The sequence below is a fragment of the Rhea americana genome, unplaced genomic scaffold (genome assembly GCF_003343005.1).
Source record: "Rhea americana isolate MKP2758 unplaced genomic scaffold, rheAme1 scaffold_302, whole genome shotgun sequence".
Classification (NCBI taxonomy): Eukaryota; Metazoa; Chordata; class Aves; order Rheiformes; family Rheidae; genus Rhea; species Rhea americana.
Window position 1 is genome coordinate 433,939 of NW_028186427.1, and position 20,385 is coordinate 454,323.

The window sequence follows — 20,385 nt, forward strand, 5'->3', positions numbered from 1 at the left end:
GAGTACTCTAAAACCCAGAAGGTTTCTCCTGTTCCCATCTGATAAATGTGGCTGCTGCTATCCCCATATGCAGGTCCAGCCAGTAGCAAGACTGAACACATATTCCAGGGAGACAGACACAAACAATACGCACGTGACAATAGCATGACCAGATACACAGACCCAAAACACCAACAATATTCATATAAACAGGAATACAAATAGTCAAGTCCTGTTCCTCCTCTCCAGCTGATCAGAATTAAAGTTCACTTGTGACCCTCTCAACACACACACACCACCATCCCAACTTTCTAGATTCACAAGCACATTCACAGATCTTCATGAGCCTGGTGCCTTTTATTACCTCCTCATTTCCCATGTACGTACTTCCCCTCCATCTAGCTTGATCCTTCTCTACCCTTGTCATCTCCCAAATAAACAGCCTGTCACAATAACTTTCCTAATTGTTCCCAGTCTTGCTACATCCATACCCATATTTAGTATCTCTGATGTGATATTCTAGGTTGTCTCAGCATTGGAAGTTTGGGGTTCTCAATACTCCCCTCCAACTATGTTAAGCTCAGCTACCAATCACCCTTAACTACTTGTGAAATTCAGCCATTCCTCACAGTGCTACCCAAAACTTATCTCAGCTTTTCACTGTGGTATTTATTATGTTCAACAATTTTACATGTCCAGTAGTTTCCTATGGTCTGTTCAGTTATCTAAATCTCAGTTTTGTCCAAGAGTGACTGCAGAACTACTGGACAAAACATATGCTTGATGAAAGCACGAGTGGAACTCCAAGCGACCATTTAGATTTTGTTCATCAAGAAACACTTTGCCCTCATACCTTTTTTTTTCTAATTAAAGAAAAAGCAAAAATAAAATGCAAATTAGTAGCTGAAAGACTATTAAGGATAATGGATTTAAAGAAAACTTTTGAACTTTTCAAACCCAAAATTAAGTGGGAAGATGAATGATTAAGTGGTTTCCCTACCCAACTTTCAAAAACTGCATTTAATAGCTTATAATTTATATGGTAAAGTACATCTACATAAAGAAAGGCAAAATCTAGATTAAAACATGAGATGACATTTTAATTTTTTCCCCCTCAATTTCGTGTGACATTCCAGATCAACTTAAGATTCTGCTAGCAGAAGGAAACATAAAAGCTTTCTTCTGTCTGCTTCTAGATGAAATCAGAGAAGTTAATGTCTATTAAAATGGTGCAAAATAATCATCTTACAGTCCTCTACATTAAGTAATAAAAAGTAGTTCTGGAAAAATAGAATAATCAACTGGAATAGCTTTTAACAGAGCACATACATGCCTAAAACTATTGTACCACCTTAAATTTGTATAAAGTTTAGGAATCATAACAAAAAGTTAGCACCTGATGGCTGCCAATTTATTTCTGGTAATTCAGAAGTAGTTTTTAGCACTCAGGATGTAATCAGAAAGCCTAAGACATACAAGACTGACATTTATCATTTCTTCACATGGTCCTCCCCAGAGTAAAATCTCTAGTAGACCAAGCTGGAAAAGTCTGAATTCTAAGCAGCTAAACAGACTTCTGTTATATACTTTACTACTTTTAATAGTTATTACGTTACTAAAAAGATTAGTCTTGACTTAAAAATTTTGAAGAATCATGAAAAAAAATTTTAAGTCAAGACTAATCTTTTTAGTAACGTAATAACTATTAAAAAAAGAGCTGAAAATAGAATCTGATCAGAAGTGATCAGAATCTGAAGATAGTCAGGTGATTGTAATTGATACTTTTTCATGGTAAAGTTACTTAATTGTAGGTAAATTTATTCASTKWWRAWTTTWRWARWWWMATSWAWWMARWTKTKMAKKKWKWKCYRGMWMWMMMTKMAMAWYTKWWTWSATKWWWYTWYWAAAWTYWWMASTGAATAAATTTACCTACAATTAAGTAACTTTACCATGAAAAAGTATCAATTACAATCACCTGACTATCTTCAGATTCTGATCACTTCTGATCAGATTCTATTTTCAGCTCTGACCAATTAAGTGACTAAATTTCTATAAGTTTTACAAACTAATGAAGACTTGCATTTAACTCACTTGTTTGCCAGCATGTTTGACAGCTGCCTCGATGGCAGGGTTCTTCACATCTATGAAGCCCACAGTTGAGTTTGCGCCCACAAACCAAAGAACATTTATGCTCTGTGTCCTACAGGAGATCAAAAAAAAAACAAAGTTGAATTATGAAATCCATTGGTTTATGTTTCTTTGTGAGGTTATAATCTAGCAATTGTCAAAACATACAGCACAATAAATCAGCTTTAGCTTGATCTATACATGTTTTACCACTATAAGGATACAGTATTTTTAAAGCTGATTCTGTGAAGATCTCTAGTGCAGACACAGCTTTAACTTATACTTCATCTATCATTTCCCTCCCCTGTCCTTTCCCACAGGAATGACTGTACTGACATAAAGTACCTTAACTTAACCACACCTAGGCTGGAACATAGTTTTACATTTTATAATGATACCCACAGATTGAATGCTGCAAAGTAAGTATAGGTAAACAATATCTGAGCAGAACCAGTACTGTGAACAGACTGAAGATACACCAAAATGCAAAGATGGAAAAGCAAAGAGGTCTTTTAAAATTATAACCAAAAATCAAATGTGTTTCACAATGAACTTTCTAAAACCACACAGGTCAACTTACCACACAGCAAATTTCATTACATTTGTGTCGTCCACATGATCTTTTCTTGTTGCATCGCTTGTCACACATAAATGTAATAGCAGCTATTACCAAGGAAAACAAACAAAACATGACTTCTGTATCTCTGTTCATCTTGAAAACAAAAGCTGCAGTCACAACACGACACTGCGCTAAGGTTGTTGCAAGAACTGGTCTTATGCAATACAACACAAAAAACAGGATGTATGGATACACAAAGAGTAAAATTCAGCACCGAAGAGGATACAAGTTTTTGAGACCGGACAATCATTTACATTTAGCTTAGAACATAGACTGTTGCATCCGATCTCTTAACAAGAATAAATATCGCATCTTTTAAAGGTTAACATTCCTGATACAGTGAAGTACCATAAATGTCAAATTTAAGACTGCTCAAATTTGTAAAGCAGTGTATTGGAAAATGCAGCTACTGTTTATATGCTTATGAAGCTGGAATGAACAGAAAAGAAATCTTTATCACCATCCATACAAGAGCAATCACTTGTGGATTCTGCAGAGCAAAGTCATCATAGAAAAGAATTCAAAAAAAGAAATATGCACATTGCTCTCTTATGTATCTTGTAAATGAGTACTTTATTATGTTAGAGGTTCATCAAGGAAACATTTCCCTAGATCAAGATTCTTCAAATAGCTTTAAAGATTCAATAGGACAAAATTTAGGTTTTAGAAGCCAACTGAGCAAGCAGTGTTCATAAGTACTCCCAAGATCACTGTTGCCAAACCAGGAGTAGATGGAGAATGGTGACCTGTGACTTAAAATAAGCATTTTTATGTCTGAAGCAGGATGAGAGTTCCATCTATGCGTGGCCAACAGGTATGACCTCTAAAAGCAAGCATCCTTGCTCCGGATAGCCAACCACCTTCCCAAAAGAAAGGAAAAGGCAGCAGAGATGATACTTAGAGACTTCCTTCCACACTAGTTCAGCCAGATGCTGCACATCAATAGTGATCCTGTATTTACTGATGGTCCAGGTTTCCTTGTTTTCTTCCAGGACTCAGGTGGTACCTGGAGTGGAGGACATGGCTGGAAGCATACATCACATGCCTCCATTTCTCTCCTCTAAAAATACCTCTTCTTGCTCACCCACAAGATCAGCAGATACCAGAAGGCTCCCCACGACTAACTATTTAGGGTTCACAGGGCAACAGTGCTACAGCTCTAGATACAGGAAGGCACATTTTTACTTATCTATATTTACCAGCTCTAGTGATGCCCTCAATGTGAAATGCTACCCTAAGGAAAAGCCCTTCTTGAAGAGGTTTACTCTACAGGACTGACRGTCTTGCAGCCAGGTTCTTTACTTTTATAGAGACACAAAATCCACGGATCAATTATGGATTTTGTTGAAGATGTTGGCCACAGTTTTCAGAAACAGATTTCAGGATATTCCAAGTTTAAAAGTGAACATATTGTATATTGGAAGCTCTCCACTGAGCTGAGATACAAAGACTAGCAGCATTAGAACAACTGTTAGCAGAATCAAAGCTTGCATATTCACAGGAACTTGGACAGCAAAGCCATATCACTACTTTTTATCCAAGTAGTGAGAATATCCAAACACATACAGTATAAAATGGGTGTGGGTGTATGCGCATAAGTTGTTGAATATGGCAGGTGGCATAAGCAACTGCTCAAATTCAAACAGACAGATGGACTGAAATCTTCAAAATTAAATGCTGAAAAACTCTTTTCTTACATAAAAGATGGACAGAGGTGAAAGGTTTATTTCAAACAGTTTAAAAACTAGCAGCATCTCAAGAAGTTACCAACCTGGCATAGAAAAATGGATAAAAATGGCAGTATTGATCAGATGATGTTTGCCATTTTTTCAATCAAGAATTACTATGAACTCTATCATTTTTACAAACTTTAAAAATAATTTCATGATAGATATGTAACATATTGTAACAATATACCTTTATTTCTGAGGAGCGCACACGGGACTTCCTAGGAAACAAACAGGAAGCAATTACATCAAAACAAATCTAATAATTTAAACTTAAATATTTGGAAAACATCTAGTCTGTTGTGATACAGAAAAAAGAAGCACTCTGTTTTAACCTTCACAACTGTTCTGTATACAAGAACAGGAACAAAACCCACTGAAAATCCTCATTATTTCACACGCTTTAATTTACCATTTCAATTTCGATTCCTTTAACATTATACTTTTTCTTCAGAGTTTCAACACAAACAAAAACTTGTAGTTTTACATGCCCCACTTAATTCAGGCTACCTTTCTCCTGTTTGCGTAACTCTTGGTAAAACCATTACGCTTTGTGCTATACAAATGAAGAAAGATAACACAGGACTTTGCAACCAACTCAAACAAAACTATGTGTAGGCTGTAAAACTACTTCAAGAAAGGGTCTCTAGGGCAAGTTAGCACTTCACAGTATAATTCAGTTAACTTTTTAGAAGTAAGAATCACTCTTATACAAGAACTGATAAGAGCACAGCACCTTACTGGTGTTCTTGTATTTACTGGCTTCCTTTTCTTCAAACATGTCAGCTCCTTTTTCTCCACAGCTTTAAAAAACACCCCAAAAACCCACTTCCACGGTCCAGCTTTACACACTCACCTTTTTTTTGAAGCCACACCTACAATAAATATTTGATGTGCGAGAACACGGTCTACAATCTCCTTCATGGCAAAGGCTTTCACATGTATGAACAAACTCTTTCAAAAGAAAGACACAAAGATAACATTAATACAAATTAATTAAAAAATTAAATTCATGATCTGGAACTCGATATTTATTAGGAGCATCACTGGCTACAATTAAAATGCATACATGCAGTTAAATTTCCAAACAAATAATATTCTGCTTTAAATACACATAATATATTTTAATATTACAGACAGTTTTTGCAATTATTTTCAAGCTTAAAATCTTGAATATATAGACTAGAGTGTCAAGTCTGAAAGTATTCATTTTCAATGCTGATTTATTTATATGTATACACACACGTGTATGTATATATGCACATTTTAATATATGTATATATGTGTGGGGGGGGATACACACACACACACACACACACACACGAAAAAATTCCCATTTTGTATGACAGTCTCACGCAAGTCTCTGGAATTTTACAAGTATAAACATTTCTCCTCTTTTTTAGCCCAAATGAATGACTTGCTATGCATACTTTAACATTTAATTTACTGGTTAACTTAAATTCCACTAAAATTTAATTATTAAATTATTCATTCCCTTTCTACTTGCAGTCCTTTAATAAGGTTGACTGACAGGATCAGTCATTATCAGGAAGTCCTTATTTTGGCAGCACTAGTACTCTCCAAAAGTTTAACAAATCATGATTTAATACATGGTTTGTAAAACCATGTATTTATGGCTTCACACAATCCCACAGGCAAATTAAATTCAGTTACTTAACATACTCATTCAGGTATCAATTCATTTGGGCACATAATACCCTCCCTTTGAGTTTCCAATACGACTTTTTCCCCAGGGCCCTCCTACAGCTGCAGGAAATGACTATTTATTAGAGGTATCTGAATGAGCCAGGTCATTTATTTCTACTCTAACAGACTTCACATAAAAGACAAAAAGATCTAGGTGGGCTTTTTAAAGACCACAGTAGATAGCACTCTCTAGAAATTCCTACTGCTCCCCCAACACAGGAGAAGTCCACGTAAACAAAAATTAAAAGGCTAGCTAATGTCATTTTTTCTTCGTAGGCAGATACATTTCCTAGTTCTAAGGTATCACTTTGATGACACACAGTCAGGTTGCAGTGCTTTGCAGTGTTTTTTTTTTTCCACTCAATTCAGTTAATGCTCAAAACCACTAAGAAAATATTTATTTTTCAAAATCAGACTATAAGACCAACCATCTTTTTAACAATGAGATGTTTTTAATATTTCAATGCACAAAGTTCTAATTACCATAGCTTCCACAAGAAAGAGGTTTGCCGCATGTTTTTCCACATGATGGGATAGGATCTGTGCATAATTTACGTTCAATACATCCTAGTTCCAGTAACTTGCTGAGAGGAGTCTGGCCACAGGGACAGCGATATACTACCTGTGGAAGTCGTGGACAGAGCTGGCAAGGTTGAGGATGGCATACCTGTGTACAGTTGTGCCTCCCACAATTTAATTTTCTGGAGTGGGAAGAGGAGGGAAAAAAAAAAGAAAAAAGAAAAGCATTATCTAAGAACATTATGATCCCCAAGTATGAATAAAATAACATTTTCTTTTTGAAAGCTTAGTGACCTTACTTGCCACATATCTTCTGACATGAGAAATTCCCAAATCCATCAAAGAATTCTTCCTTTATCCCACATAATACATCTTTAAAGTTGCTCCCACAGTAACACACTAAAAGAAAGCAATATTCCACAGAAAAAAAATACGAGAAAATACTACTGAAAAACATTTGTAGCAGTAAATAAATAAAGCTAAAACACAAGAAATTGTTAGCAGTTAGCTTTCAGAAGGATAATGAAGTTGCTTTTCTTTAGACATAATTCAGCTATATAGATTTCCCAGTTCTATAAAAGATGGAACTCCTATTTTAGCTATATTGACAGGGAGATAAAAAAAAAGAAAAGAGAAAGTACTATCTGCAAAAAAGCTTACTTGTTGAATTACAGTATATATAATCAAAGTTAGGCATTACCTTAGAAGTCAAGAAAATATGCTTGCAGCAAAAACATAATAGTATATGGCTCACATTCTTAGATACCTTCATTCCCATTTAAGACTAAGTTTAGAATATCTTTTAACAAAAATGAAAAGTAGCTTGATGAAACATGTTTCCATGCAGCTTTCTATTCTTCTTCTACTAATCAAGTCTTGGAATTATACTGGAAGATTAAGTAGGATGACAGGATAATTCAGGTTAGAAAGGAGGTCATCTAGCCCATGTCCCTGCTCAAAACAGGGACAGCTATCAGGCAAGGTGACTCAAGGCTTTACCCAGTTGGGTCTTGAAAACATCCAAAGATGGAGGCTTCCCAGCTCTCTTCCCAGCTTGGTCTACTGCTTGCCTGTCCTCATGGCAGAAAAAAAAATTTCCCTTATAGCCAGGTAGAACCTGTCATTTCAGTTTATACTCATTGTCTCTCACCCTCCCACCACAGAGCCTGGCTCTGTCTTCTTGACTGCCTCCTGTCAGGTGTTGAAAGGCAGCTATCAGGTCTCTTTTAAGGGAGGAGAGCTCTTCTCAAGCTACTCCAGTCCAGTTCTTCCAGCCTCACCTCACAGGGCAAGTGCTCCAACATCCTAACCATCCTGACAGGATTATTCTAATCATGTTTATATTCATCTCTAAATATGTAGTATGCTGACATATGTTTCCTGATTTATTTAAAGATTCTAGGGATTTTTTTTTCCCTGTTAAGTAAAGATAAAGCACTTGCCTCATGGCACTGTTTTTTTTTTCCTCCTTTCTTGCTAGCAGAAGATAGATGTGCATAAAGTGTTCTGATACTTACCTTGCTGTACTGCTAGTTGGCAAGGTGAGCATTTTCCTGCATGGCACACTTGGGTACAGCTGTGCTTACCACAATTTAAAGTATTTCCACAGACATTAGAACAATGAATTGCTGTTGACTGGCCACAGCGCACTGAGTGACTGTAGAGAAAACACATCATAGTTTATTAGCTGTCTCAGTCTTCAGCACATTTGCTTATTTACTTATTAACAGAAGAGTTGTTAGGAAATGTTCACCTACTTCACACCTTCAGCAACTTGTACCTAATGCACAGTTTACATTTGGTATTCCACTGTTCCTTTCTGTAATATCATCTCATTTTTTCCTACAATTTATAGTAGCACCAATACCAGTCACAAGTTCTTCTTGGATTAATCAAATACATTTAAAAGAAAAAGCAAATATAATATTAAAAAAAAATAAAAGAGGCAAAATTACCAAAAAAAAAAAAAAAAACAACCTCTGCTCTGCATAGCACTAGTGATCTGGTGTAACCAGCTTGTACTGGGAAGAATTGGCAGGTGGAGGAGGTGAAAATTTAGTAGATGCAACCAAACTTCTAACAAGGAATAGTCAGAATATAGAAATATGGAATACACCTTATTATGCAAAACAGAAGTCAATGATTTACAACTAATCTAGTTTTCTGTTGAAGATAAGGTGCTTTCAGCTACAAATTCTTCTGCAGAAACAGCTGCATCTGCTACAGCATCACATCCTTAAAAAAATATTCAGATCACCTCACATYATACTCAAATTTTCAGAAATGTTTGCAAAAGCCTGCAATCATTCTTCCTACAATGAGAAGGCTAACACTGCAATAGGTTTTTGCCTGTTTTAGTTCTCAAAACGAGCACAGACCAAACATTTAATTACACAGGATTGTTTCCAGGTACAGGGACTCTGAATACCCTCAGAACAACTGAGCACAAAGTATGACTGAAAGTGGAGGCAGTAGTCTTGCCGCTGGCAAGATACTACATGCATCAAACATGCATAGAAACAAATCTTCAGATCTGGAGTACGCTATTGACCTCCCTGTTATTAGTGGTGCAGCTTCYCACAGCTGTATATGTTATTTCTGAAATTGAGTAACTCAGCGTTATGTTCCATTTAAATGGAAAACATGAATTTTTTTCTACTTCTTTATCTGAGTCTTCTGCAACAGAAAATAAGTAAATAAATATCAGCATGCAATTGCAGAAAACATCAACTTGGATTCCTAAGACAATTTAGCTCTATGGATCATATCTGATTTTAATGTAGCTAACTACATTTCTCTTAAAAAAAAGCTGTAAAAATAATTGCCCTCTCCCTTTTTAAAAAACTTCTCCAATATATTTTAGTCAACAAACGTTAAAGTTCAGAAAAAAAATAATTATCTTTTTAATACAATAGAACCATTCTCACCTTGTTCGTCCACATTCACACGTTTTTGTCACAAAGGCTGGGCATGAAGGGCAAGGTCCTGGATGGCAGAGGCTTAAGAATAAAAACAAAATAAAATTGTACAATGGCTTCCTCTAACATAACACAATACTCACCAGAAAAAAACTGCATCACTGCAGATTGTTAATGCAACAATAAAGTATCAGAACATTCTACATGCAACCTTTAATCTTGAAGGATATTAAAATATTATTAACGTAAGAAAAAAAAATGAATACATCAAGTCTTTTAAGACAATGAAGTTTTCCTTAAACTCTTTCAGTATTCCTGTTTGCTGTCATAACAACAGTTACACTACTACTAACATATTTCATATGTTGCATTTCACGCACGCATCAACTCAAGCCTGCTAGTCACTAATCGCCCCCAAAACAAATATGACCTGTCCAAACTATTACTGCATTTTCTTTCTTCCACAATCACCAATTGCTTTTATAGGTTAGAGACAAAACCTTCTCTGTCAAATGTCTCCTTTTGATTTGGTGGCTTTTCCTTTTAGCTCAGTATTACTGAGATGCAGATGCCTTTAGGTTCTAGATAATACACCTGTTGTTCCCCTTCACAAAAGGGGATGCTTGGTTACCTAACATGAGAATTGCATCAGGGCTGCCTCAGCTGTTCTTCCTTACTATCAACTGCAATTTCCTGTGAGTGTTATCAATGCCAGCCCTTCACTTGAGTATCAGATCTCATCTCTTACTTGAAGAAATCCTAGACTGTCCCTCTCTGCATCTTTTAGTATGATCTCTGTTAGGAATTGATAGAATATAATTTCACAAACCTAGGCCTACCAACTGTCTGCACTCTCCCCTAGCTAGGTCCCAGTTCCCTTCCCTTCTGAGTACAGTGACTCTCATACAGAGCAGAATAAGATTATTGAATAGGACCAGCCAGTCCAGATGCCCTAGCCAGAACACTCCATCAACTCCCCCCACAAACACAGACTACTCAATTAGAAGTAATTAATTTTCTGATTTCCCAAGTCCAGTCACTAAACAGGGACAAAGTACTGCACTTGTTATAAGCGCATGCAACATAACTGAATTGTTATAAGCGCATGCAACATAACTGAATTGTTATAAGCGCATGCAACATAACTGAATCACACTAGCAGTCTGCCGCCAGGGCTCCTGCTCCTTTCTTCCACAACTTCTCCCTTTTGATCATAAGGCCTCACCTACCATCCAGCTTCTGCCAATGTTAACAGTAAAGTCTGCCAATTCAAAATGCTAACTCAGTTTAAAAAGTTCCTTTTTGATGTGTTAGYTGACCAACTCTTTTGGCCTCCTGAAGCATTAAACGAGCACCAGAACAGGCAAGAAGAAAGCGAGAAGAAAGCAGAACTGAATGAAGGATGGGGAAAACAGGAAATGGAAAGGAAGCCGTAAAAAGACCAGGGCATTAGTTAAAACTGTCACAGAAGGTAACATTAACTATCACCCTTTGTAACAGGGAAAAAAAAAAAAAAAAAAAAAAAAAAAAGAACCTCTTGTATGAAGAACATAGTTCCAGAGCACTATAGATTTGACTGTCTTGACTTAAATTCCCAAAGACTCATGTAGAACCTAAAGGCTTGAAACCAGATCATAAACTACAGAATTTGATTAAAAGTAAATATCAACTCAAAATATTTGCTGTGATCTAGGCCATAGCTTAGAGAAGTACGGGGAAAGGTAAGACCTTTAGAAATCTTGCCACATTAGGTTTTCTGCATTGCATTCTACTTTCCTCAACACCGCCATATTCAAACAATGTTATCATTTTAGATCTTGCCTACACGAGTACAGTCTTGATACACTTTCTGATGATACCATACCAAACTTAATAGCAACTTACACTGACCACAGCTACTTTTAAATCTTAAATACCTGTAATAAGAGACTGCAGTTTTATAGCAAACTTTCTTCTGACGTGCTGTTAGTAAATTATCATACAGTTAATTCAGACATCTCCAAGTTTCAGTAACATGCCTGAGAGTTTTAAATAAACCTGTTATTGTAACAAACAGAAAARTTCTGTCAAACGCCCAAACTAGGCCTTTGAAGACAAACTTGTAATTTTAAAAAGGAGTGTCCTTTGTGTATCCTGCCAGATATATGCACTTATACACCACATATTTAGTAAAAGCTTTGACACAATTTTTTTTCTAAATGCAGAAGGTATGGTATGGCTAAGCTTCCAGGTCTTAAGACAATACAACGGTTAAGATACCATGCACGTGCACACAGAGAAATTGCAGAAAATTCTTCTTAGATGAAAAAGACAGGCGATACCTTAGAGTTTGTCTGTTTTAAGAGACTAGTCCAAAACAAATACACATCACCCCACAGTTAAATGACTTAACAGTGTCACAAACTACATCAAAAAAAGGTAGAAGTTGAAGACTTTGGTATTAACTTGTTCATTACATACATAGTTTTATTTTCACTGATGCTCAGTTATCTGTCATTAGCATAGATGATTTCTTTCACCAGCCATTGCTGCTGCTATAGAAAACTGGCATACAAGAAAGGTTGTTCTGATGATAGATACAGATGGATACTGGAAAAATTAAACTTGTATTTGCCTGGCAGTGAAAATTCTAGATATTTTAAGATTGCTCAAAGGGACTTCCAGCAACTGCTGTGGATAAGACTACAGCATCAAAGATCTATGAAAGAAGTAGCAGACACTAGAGAGAAAGTTTCATTCATTGCCTCTGCAAGAACTCTCTCGAGTGCTTTCAAGGCCTGGCATAATTCCAGTTGGCAGGGAAAAACTTCAGAATTTTAACAGATAGTTAAGCTCTCAAAAGAAGTTTAAGTTTGGTGTGAAGTTTATTATTGGGAATATTTTCGTGAAGGTTAAAACAGGTATTTCTTTAATATAGAACCCTACAGAGTGAAATTAATTTAAATGCACTTAAACTAAAAACATCAACTGGCTTGGTAGAAAGGTATGCACATCAGCTTATGCTAGTGAGAGCCTGAACATTTGCTCACTGAGTAAGCAAGTGCATTTCTTTCAAAGAGCTGCTTGTCTGTTCCTCCGATCTACCAATAAAGCTGTATATATAACGATCTCTAACACATATCAATAAGCTGAGTGAATATTAGTTAAAGATCTGTTACTAAAAGAGCATAAATTAACCTGACAAGAATGGGTTGGTTAGTGCCACACTTAAATGAGCACCTAACTAAACTTTGTCAATGGCACAAAGAAATACTTCATACAGCCAGACAGGTGCTAAATCTGACAAATATAACACAATGAGGAGAAGAAAAAGCATACAAGCTACACCATGGAAAGGAGATTAATATTATGTCATTTACATTAAGACAAATTCAAATTAAGGAAACACAGAATATAAAAATAAATAAATTTATATCCATATGCAAGACTGAAAAGTCAAACAAAAGAGAAGGAAAAAGAAAGAAGCAAAGGATAGGAGTAAATAAACCTTTTGGTCTAATTCAGTACTACTGATCTTAATTCAAGACATCCATATGCCGTTAGATGAAAAGAACTTGAAGTGTCTGTTGGAGCATTGGGTATACATTTAGATGACTTCTATACACTTCTATCTCTTGACTTCAGCAAAAGTTCTTGAAACCAAGTTAGGCAGCTGGTTCAGTTCTTATGATATGATGGAAATGATGCTACAACTATTTTAGCTGATCTTCTTCTGTTTATGTTCTGATAAGAACTCATGTTACACATACAAACACAAATAGAAAGGTTGCATTTCTTCCTGGCTTCAGTTAACTATAAACCAGATGTATGTATAAACATATCCTATAGTCAAAGAACATAAAAATACAGTTTTCCAAAGTGTTCTGTAGATCATTTCAAGACATTTACACGATCCATGTTTACTTACATGTTACAAAGATGTGGACAGTCCAAACACTGTCTCTTCTTTCCGCAGAGTTCTCCGCAGCTATGTGGAATTTCATTTCTATTCCATTCAGGATTGTGTACCTTGCCTAAAGCATATCAGAAGTAAAAACATATTTACTTACTTTAGTACAGTACTGAATTTTAGAAAAACATTACATCACACAAAAGAGTCGTATTTTCAATACTGATAGTAGTATGTTTTGAAAAACAAACAAACAAAATGACATAAAATGCTTTTTTTGTTTTTGTCTTTCATAGGTGACATACACCCATCACTTTACATCTTTAAAAGCATATTTCATTAGGCCTTCAAATTAAAATTAGAATATCAAGCTCAAAGAGGATTCTTTCCTTTTATGCTCTCAGCAGGCATTTCTGCGGCTGGTATTTGACATTAAATGTCTAATAAAATATAAGAAAACAAAAACTTAGTTCAGCTGCTCAGGCTTCATATTTGAAGCCCGAAGAAAATTAAAGGGTGTAAAGCCCTTGCTGCCTCAATACAGAGAAAAAGATCTAGCACATAATGTGATGGGSACAGAAGGAAGAGATTATGTTAATTGTAAAAATCACTTTTCTAAAATGAAACAGACTCTGCATAAACCTAAATATCATTTTTTGACATTTTGATGAACACAGCAAGAAGTCCTGAACAAGATATTGTAAGTCCAAGAATTTAGTCTCATATATGACATACAGCTAAACAAGAAGTGGCAGTATTCCAGAACAACACTGAAGCCATATTTTAATCAATCTCTCATATTTTAGCAAGTCTCATAGCACATTGCGCACGAGGTGACTGTCAGGTTGACAGTTAATTACCATGTTTTATTACATAAACAAATCTAATCTGGCCTTCTGCAAGAAGGGAATTAAATGAACAGTGAAGCAATTGATCCAATGCTACAAATTTGAGTTCCAACCTTAAGAACAGCAAAAACATGTGTATGTAACAATACAGTTGTATCATTTTATTTTTAGTATTCCTTAATTGTTCTGTAAACTGTAAATCAAGAAAAGTTGAAAAAAACCCACCATAGACAGCATTTATTCATCTGAGCTTCAGTTAAACTAGTAGTATATGCCCGGGAAAGTCAGAAAATTCAGGAAGAAAGCAAGTCAGAGATTTCTCCATGAAAAGATGAAAAAAGTGACATTTGACCACATGCAACATGTATATGGCAACAAGTAAAAGACTGCTTTGCATTAGCAATTGGTTATGTCCAAATGTCCTATTGCTAATGTAAAATTCAGAAGATTCCTGTTCCATCATGGTGCTTTGCTAATATTGATTTTGTGGACATCCTATGGTTCCTGCTGTAGATCTCCCCAAACGTCAAACAGTCTCCAAGTTTAGGCAGAATTTCTTTCCTGTTTGCTTAGCAGATGGATAAGTATAACTTTCATTTGGAATCAAAATATTCATTCTACCTGATTTGTTATCCACATACTCCCACAATTTCACACAACTCACACTATTGTCATACATAAACTCTTAAGCTCAATCAATGCAGGTAAGATATTTATACTCTATTTATTTTATACCTGTCCCTGATCAATATAAATGACAAAAATGCTAGATCAATCAATGAGCTTATTATATACTCTTACCTTCTTACAATAATATAAGCTGCATGCTTGAATTGTGTATTATTTTAGCGCACCTTGCCACAACAGAAGACATAATAGATACAAATTATTTCAATCCTTCTACAAAAGAAGTTTTCAGGCTAGCAGCCAAATTCTAGTATTTTTCATTTAACACTGTGCAAACACTCACAATTTATGACTTCACATTTTTGATGCTTTAAGCAACAAAAATGGGAGTGACTCTCTGTGGAAACCTTTACTCTGGAGAAGAGAAGACTGAGAGGGGAACTTAGCAATGTTTACAAGTATCTGAAGGGAGGGTGTCAAGGGGACGGGGACAAACTCTTTTCAGTTGTCCCGTGTGACAGGACAAGAGKCAACGAGTACAAACTGAAACACACGAAGTTCCACCTGAATATGAGGGGGAATTTCCTTACTGTGAGAGTGACAGAGCACTGGACCAGGTTGCCTAGAGAGGTTGTGGAGTCTCCTTCTCTGCAGATATTCAAAATCTGCCTGGATGCAATCCTGTCTAACATGCTCTAAGTGACCTTGCTTGAGCAGGGAAGTTGGACTAGATCATCTCCAGAGGTTCCTTTCAACCTCAACTATACTAACATTGAATGCTGTTTCACAGAATCACAGAATAGTTTTAACTAAGCACACATTTTGGGGATGTGAGGGAAAAAAAAAAGTAACTCAACAAAACTCAAAGGGAAAAAGAAACAAAGGACAGGATTGTTCTTGTTTGCAAAAAGAAGCACAAAACTCACCACAGAAACAAGTGTAAGTTGTAGGAACTTGTGTGGAAGCATTCTGACAAGCTGGACATCTCCAACCACTATTACCATCTGTAGATAAGTTAAAAATAAAGATAAAAATTACTGAAAGTAATACAAGGAGTCAATTTGGGACCCTAAAATAAGTGCTTTCATCATGTCACTTTATATAAAGGCAAGGACAAATTGCAGAAATTTTGCTTTATTATGCATCCTGTTATAAAGACAAGGCTTGTGTTATCATACACACCATTATAAGACAACATTCTATTTTACAGAGTACAGATTGTCTTCATATTTAAAAATATGGGGGGGGGAAGTGTTAAAACACAAGAAACTGGCGAGAAAGATTTTCCAGTCCTAAGTATTAGCCACACTTTGTCCTTCTCTCATGATATGATTTTAAATGTCCTGTAGAAGGCCAATTTAGTACTGCTTCACATCCAGAATAAATTAATGATATATAAATCAGAATGATCTTTTCTTACTTAAAAGCTGACTATAACTAGCTATTAACAATAACACTATTCTTGAAGTGGATGTTTAATAAGATAGTAATTTTCTTGCTTCTGTACTTCAGGAATATGTAGGCCCACTACCAGTTTAGGTGAGGTGTACATTTGTAAGCAGGTCTCATCATCTTTTACCTGCTTACAATGTAAGTTGTCTTCCTTAACCCTACTTGTTGCTCCTAGCCCAGTTCCTTATCTTGCCAAAAGGCTATTAAGCACACAGAATAGTGTACTAGAGGATTAAAATAAAATATAAAATCAAGTTCAAATTTGGAAGTCAGTTATCTTAAAAAAAAAAAAAAAAAACACTATAAGCAGAGGAAACAAAAGATTGCTGCAGTGGTAGAGGATGGGAAGAAGGCATCCATTACATGGGGATGTTGTGCCGCTTACTCTTTTGCATGAAGCTAGAACATGTTTTAAAATTACCATATGCAAAGGTGTATTTCAGAAAAGAGATCACAGACCAAGCTAGATGAGGGACTATATTCCCTAAACCAATTATTGAAGAGGACTTGAGTTTAGACATAATCATCCATATGTGAACTCTAAATTCCTTAACACCAAGAAAAGCTGTTTGAATGCATATTAAATTCCTGAAAGTAAAATCATTCTACTTGTTCACCTAAACACAAAACCAGGCAAGACACAGTCAATAAGCAGCTGCTCAGGTTTTACCTCAGTTTTATCCCACTAGAATAAAAGATTCCTTACAGTTATTCCCCAAAATATTTTCCATACACTTTCATATTGCAACTAGACCTATTCCTAGCACTTTCAACCACAAAATCTTTATCTATGATAGCAGCCTCAGACTTTGTCCCTTTCTAYTGCATACCAGTTGTCATAAAGGCAAAGTGAACAATCTTCTTGGTGCTCATAATCCTAATCTATTAAGGGGCTTAAAAGAGCTTTGAGTAGGAAAAGCTGGGGATATACTCCTGCAGACTAGAGATATTTAAGAGAAGTTTCAAGCTTGCAACTCTTCTTTACATGCTTGCCTACATGAGTATTCACATCACAGGTGATTACATGAAGGTGATCCAAAAACATCTGCTGGAATAAAGGATGAATGTTAAAGAGCTACATTCTCCAATGCAACAGGACGGCAGAAAGTTTCAAGATCTGTACAATGTTAGGTACATAAGAAGAACTCCAAACAAAAGACGTCAGTTTGGCCAACAACAATTACTGTAGGAATTCTAGTGATTACCCTCCTTTGCACAAGCAGATGTGCTGCTGATCATGCAGTAAAAGATGGTTCAGGGAGCTGATCATGCTCTTATCATGCTACAAAATGGTTCAGTGAGCTAAATAAGCTGCAAAGAAAGCAACAGAAGAACAGGTAGGAGATAGAGGTTCTTAGCAGACACTATTAGTTGGGCTTAGGATCACACATAACCATACCCCAAAATCTGTTCACGTCTTAAATATTCTACTATCTTTGTGTTTCATATTGGAGAGTGTCAAAGACACGATGATATTTACAACTTCCTTTCTACCATCATTATGGAGCATGACTACTAGCCTTCTTCAGAAGGCTAAGTATCTTATGAAATCTATGCTACCTCAGCATCTTGTGAAGTTCAAGAACTTTGCACTTCACTAATCCCTTCTGTAAAAACTTCTCTCAAACATTCTTACTTTTGCCATTTTGAGGGTTAAACAAAGTAGCTGCCAGACTACTGATACATATTATTTTGGTCTGCCCTGAGACAGACAAAATAAGAATGGTAAAAATCTAAAGTGGCAGGGTACAGAAATCTAACACTACAGAAAGGTGAACATTAGTGTCTTCAGAGCATATCTATGTCACACAACACAGCAAAGCACAGAGAAGCTAGAATTCAGACTTAATTTACATCAAAACATTCTCAGGGCAGAATGCCATGATGCTACAGTTTCAAAAAGGGTACAATACAAAGAATCTAAACTAGCTTGAACTAATAATAGGCATAGAAGCTCTTTGCCTTCTTCGAACTTCATTTCATTGCACGGCATCAGTGAAGGATTTCAGGAGTACCTTATCTGAGAACAGAACTAAGAAGTGATTGCACAAAATCAGACAACTAATAGAGTGTTGCTTCTCTCAYCCATGCTTGGCTGATTAGTCAAACAGAAGATGAAACATTTCTTGGTGTGTGCAGCCACAGAGCTCGGCACCTTGATACACTGATTTTTGTATCCAAGCCTGGAAATTTGTATAGTCAGAATACTGGCAAGTATCAAAAGCATTACGTGTACATAAGTATATAAGAGTAGAAGSGCTATATATTTAGTGTCAAGAAAAACCCAAAACACCCTTTTTCGCTTCAAAACTTGCTTTATTCATAGCTTAACTGGTTAAAATTAGACTTCCAAAAGAAGAAACATGAATAATATTCTACTACACGAGACAGCATGAAAGAAGGTTAGCAAGTGAGTAAGAACGCATGTATACCAACCTTCAGCTTGTGAAGCTGGTGATCTTGCCCACTTCTTAATACAATTCAGGTGGAATACATGGTAACAGTTCTGGCAACTCCACACTGGTGCTACTATTCGGACTACCTCGCAACACACCATACATTCATACTTCTCTGTGGTCAGCTGTTCAATCAAGGACCCTGCAAATAATATGTACTATGCATAAAACATTCGCTAACTGAAAAATAATATTCAAATGAAATTCCAGAATTTAAGTTACAGCAGAATTTATTTTTCCAGACTGATTATAGCCACGGTATTAGCTTACTCCTAGAAGACTATAGTTTGGAATTTTGTATGTATTTGTATACTATTTCCTAAACGTGGCAGCAATAATTGCAGTTGTGACATAGCAATCATTTTGATCTTTCAAAATAGTAACAGCTTTAAGTTTAGCAGAAGCTTGTGATTTCAGTCACCACTTTACATGGGAAACTTAGCTTTGTATAAAATTGACACTAAAAAGTTTAAAGCTCGTAACAAGTATAGAAATCTCAGTCAAAACTAAATTTAATTTCCATCTTTAAGTATTACTGGAAGATCACATGGAAAATATTAATGCAAATGCAGGAAGTGCATTACCCATATCTAACTGTTTTCAAGCTGTTTCCTATTTCATTTGGAGGCTTTTTTCCTTTGTTTTTGAAGAACTGCTTTATGTTCTTCCATTTGGCAGAAAAAGCTCTGTGCTCGGCTATTRCTTCCTAGCAATTCCTCTCTTAAAGCAGCTGTGGATTTTTTGGTATCCATAATCCAGGTGGAAGTAAATTACACTTCCTCAGCTCTGAAAGATGTTTAGAAGTAAAAGCTTCAAATGATTCAATACCACAGTTAAGAACATGGACTTGTCTACCCAAGTCTGTCATTCCGGGTAGCAGGAGACCAAGCTGAGATGCTTTGCATTAAGTCAGCTAAAAAAATTTCTCAGTTTGTTCAGCTGGAGATGGACAAAGGAATAGAAAAAGCTCTCTCCTCAATTACTGCCTCTGAAAGAAAACACAATTCCTTCTCCTAGGTGCTATAGGTAATATGAGACTACTTTCTCAGTGCACACTTAAGCTCTTCTATTTAAAACAATAAAAATATACCAGATTAAACAATTTCTGTAGAAAGAAACCAGTGCTGTAACACTGAAGAGATTCAGCTGATTTCCATTCCCTGTTTTAATGCTCTAATGAAATGAGTTGGCACTAAATTAACTTTACAAAGACCTATGGATCTGCTTTTCACTATCAATGACACATCTTTCTATTCTGAATTTCCAAAAATTGTATCCAGATGCTTTCTGTATTTCTAATTAGCTTTTTGTACTACTGTAGCAAGAGACTGCAAACAATTCAGTTAAGATTAGAATGCAATTCCTCTCTCTGGCATTTTTTCCTGCCTTTATATAAAAATTAGAAAACTTTCTTTGCAAATTTTAGGATTATCCCTTTCAAGTCTCACTGTTAAAAATGTTTTAATTTTACCCTCCCCCCATACATCAAAGGGGCACGTTTTAACATGGTGCTCAAC

General features: G+C 35.8%; 1 protein-coding gene across 2 annotated transcripts in view; it reads right to left on the reverse strand.

The window, feature by feature from the left end:
* NFX1 (nuclear transcription factor, X-box binding 1) overlaps positions 1-20,385 on the reverse strand; it is a 56,830-nt gene that overhangs the window by 28,971 nt on the left and 7,474 nt on the right. For both annotated transcript variants that reach the window (XM_085309749.1, XM_085309748.1), the window contains exons 3-13: positions 18,849-19,010; positions 15,887-15,964; positions 13,504-13,609; positions 9,606-9,677; positions 8,196-8,335; positions 6,978-7,077; positions 6,643-6,860; positions 5,309-5,406; positions 4,643-4,673; positions 2,687-2,769; positions 2,071-2,179 (exon numbers count right to left, since the gene is read on the reverse strand). In XM_085309749.1, the coding sequence (XP_085165875.1) occupies positions 2,071-2,179; positions 2,687-2,769; positions 4,643-4,673; positions 5,309-5,406; positions 6,643-6,860; positions 6,978-7,077; positions 8,196-8,335; positions 9,606-9,677; positions 13,504-13,609; positions 15,887-15,964; positions 18,849-19,010 (1,197 nt within the window). The remainder of the gene's footprint in view (positions 1-2,070; positions 2,180-2,686; positions 2,770-4,642; positions 4,674-5,308; positions 5,407-6,642; positions 6,861-6,977; positions 7,078-8,195; positions 8,336-9,605; positions 9,678-13,503; positions 13,610-15,886; positions 15,965-18,848; positions 19,011-20,385) is intronic.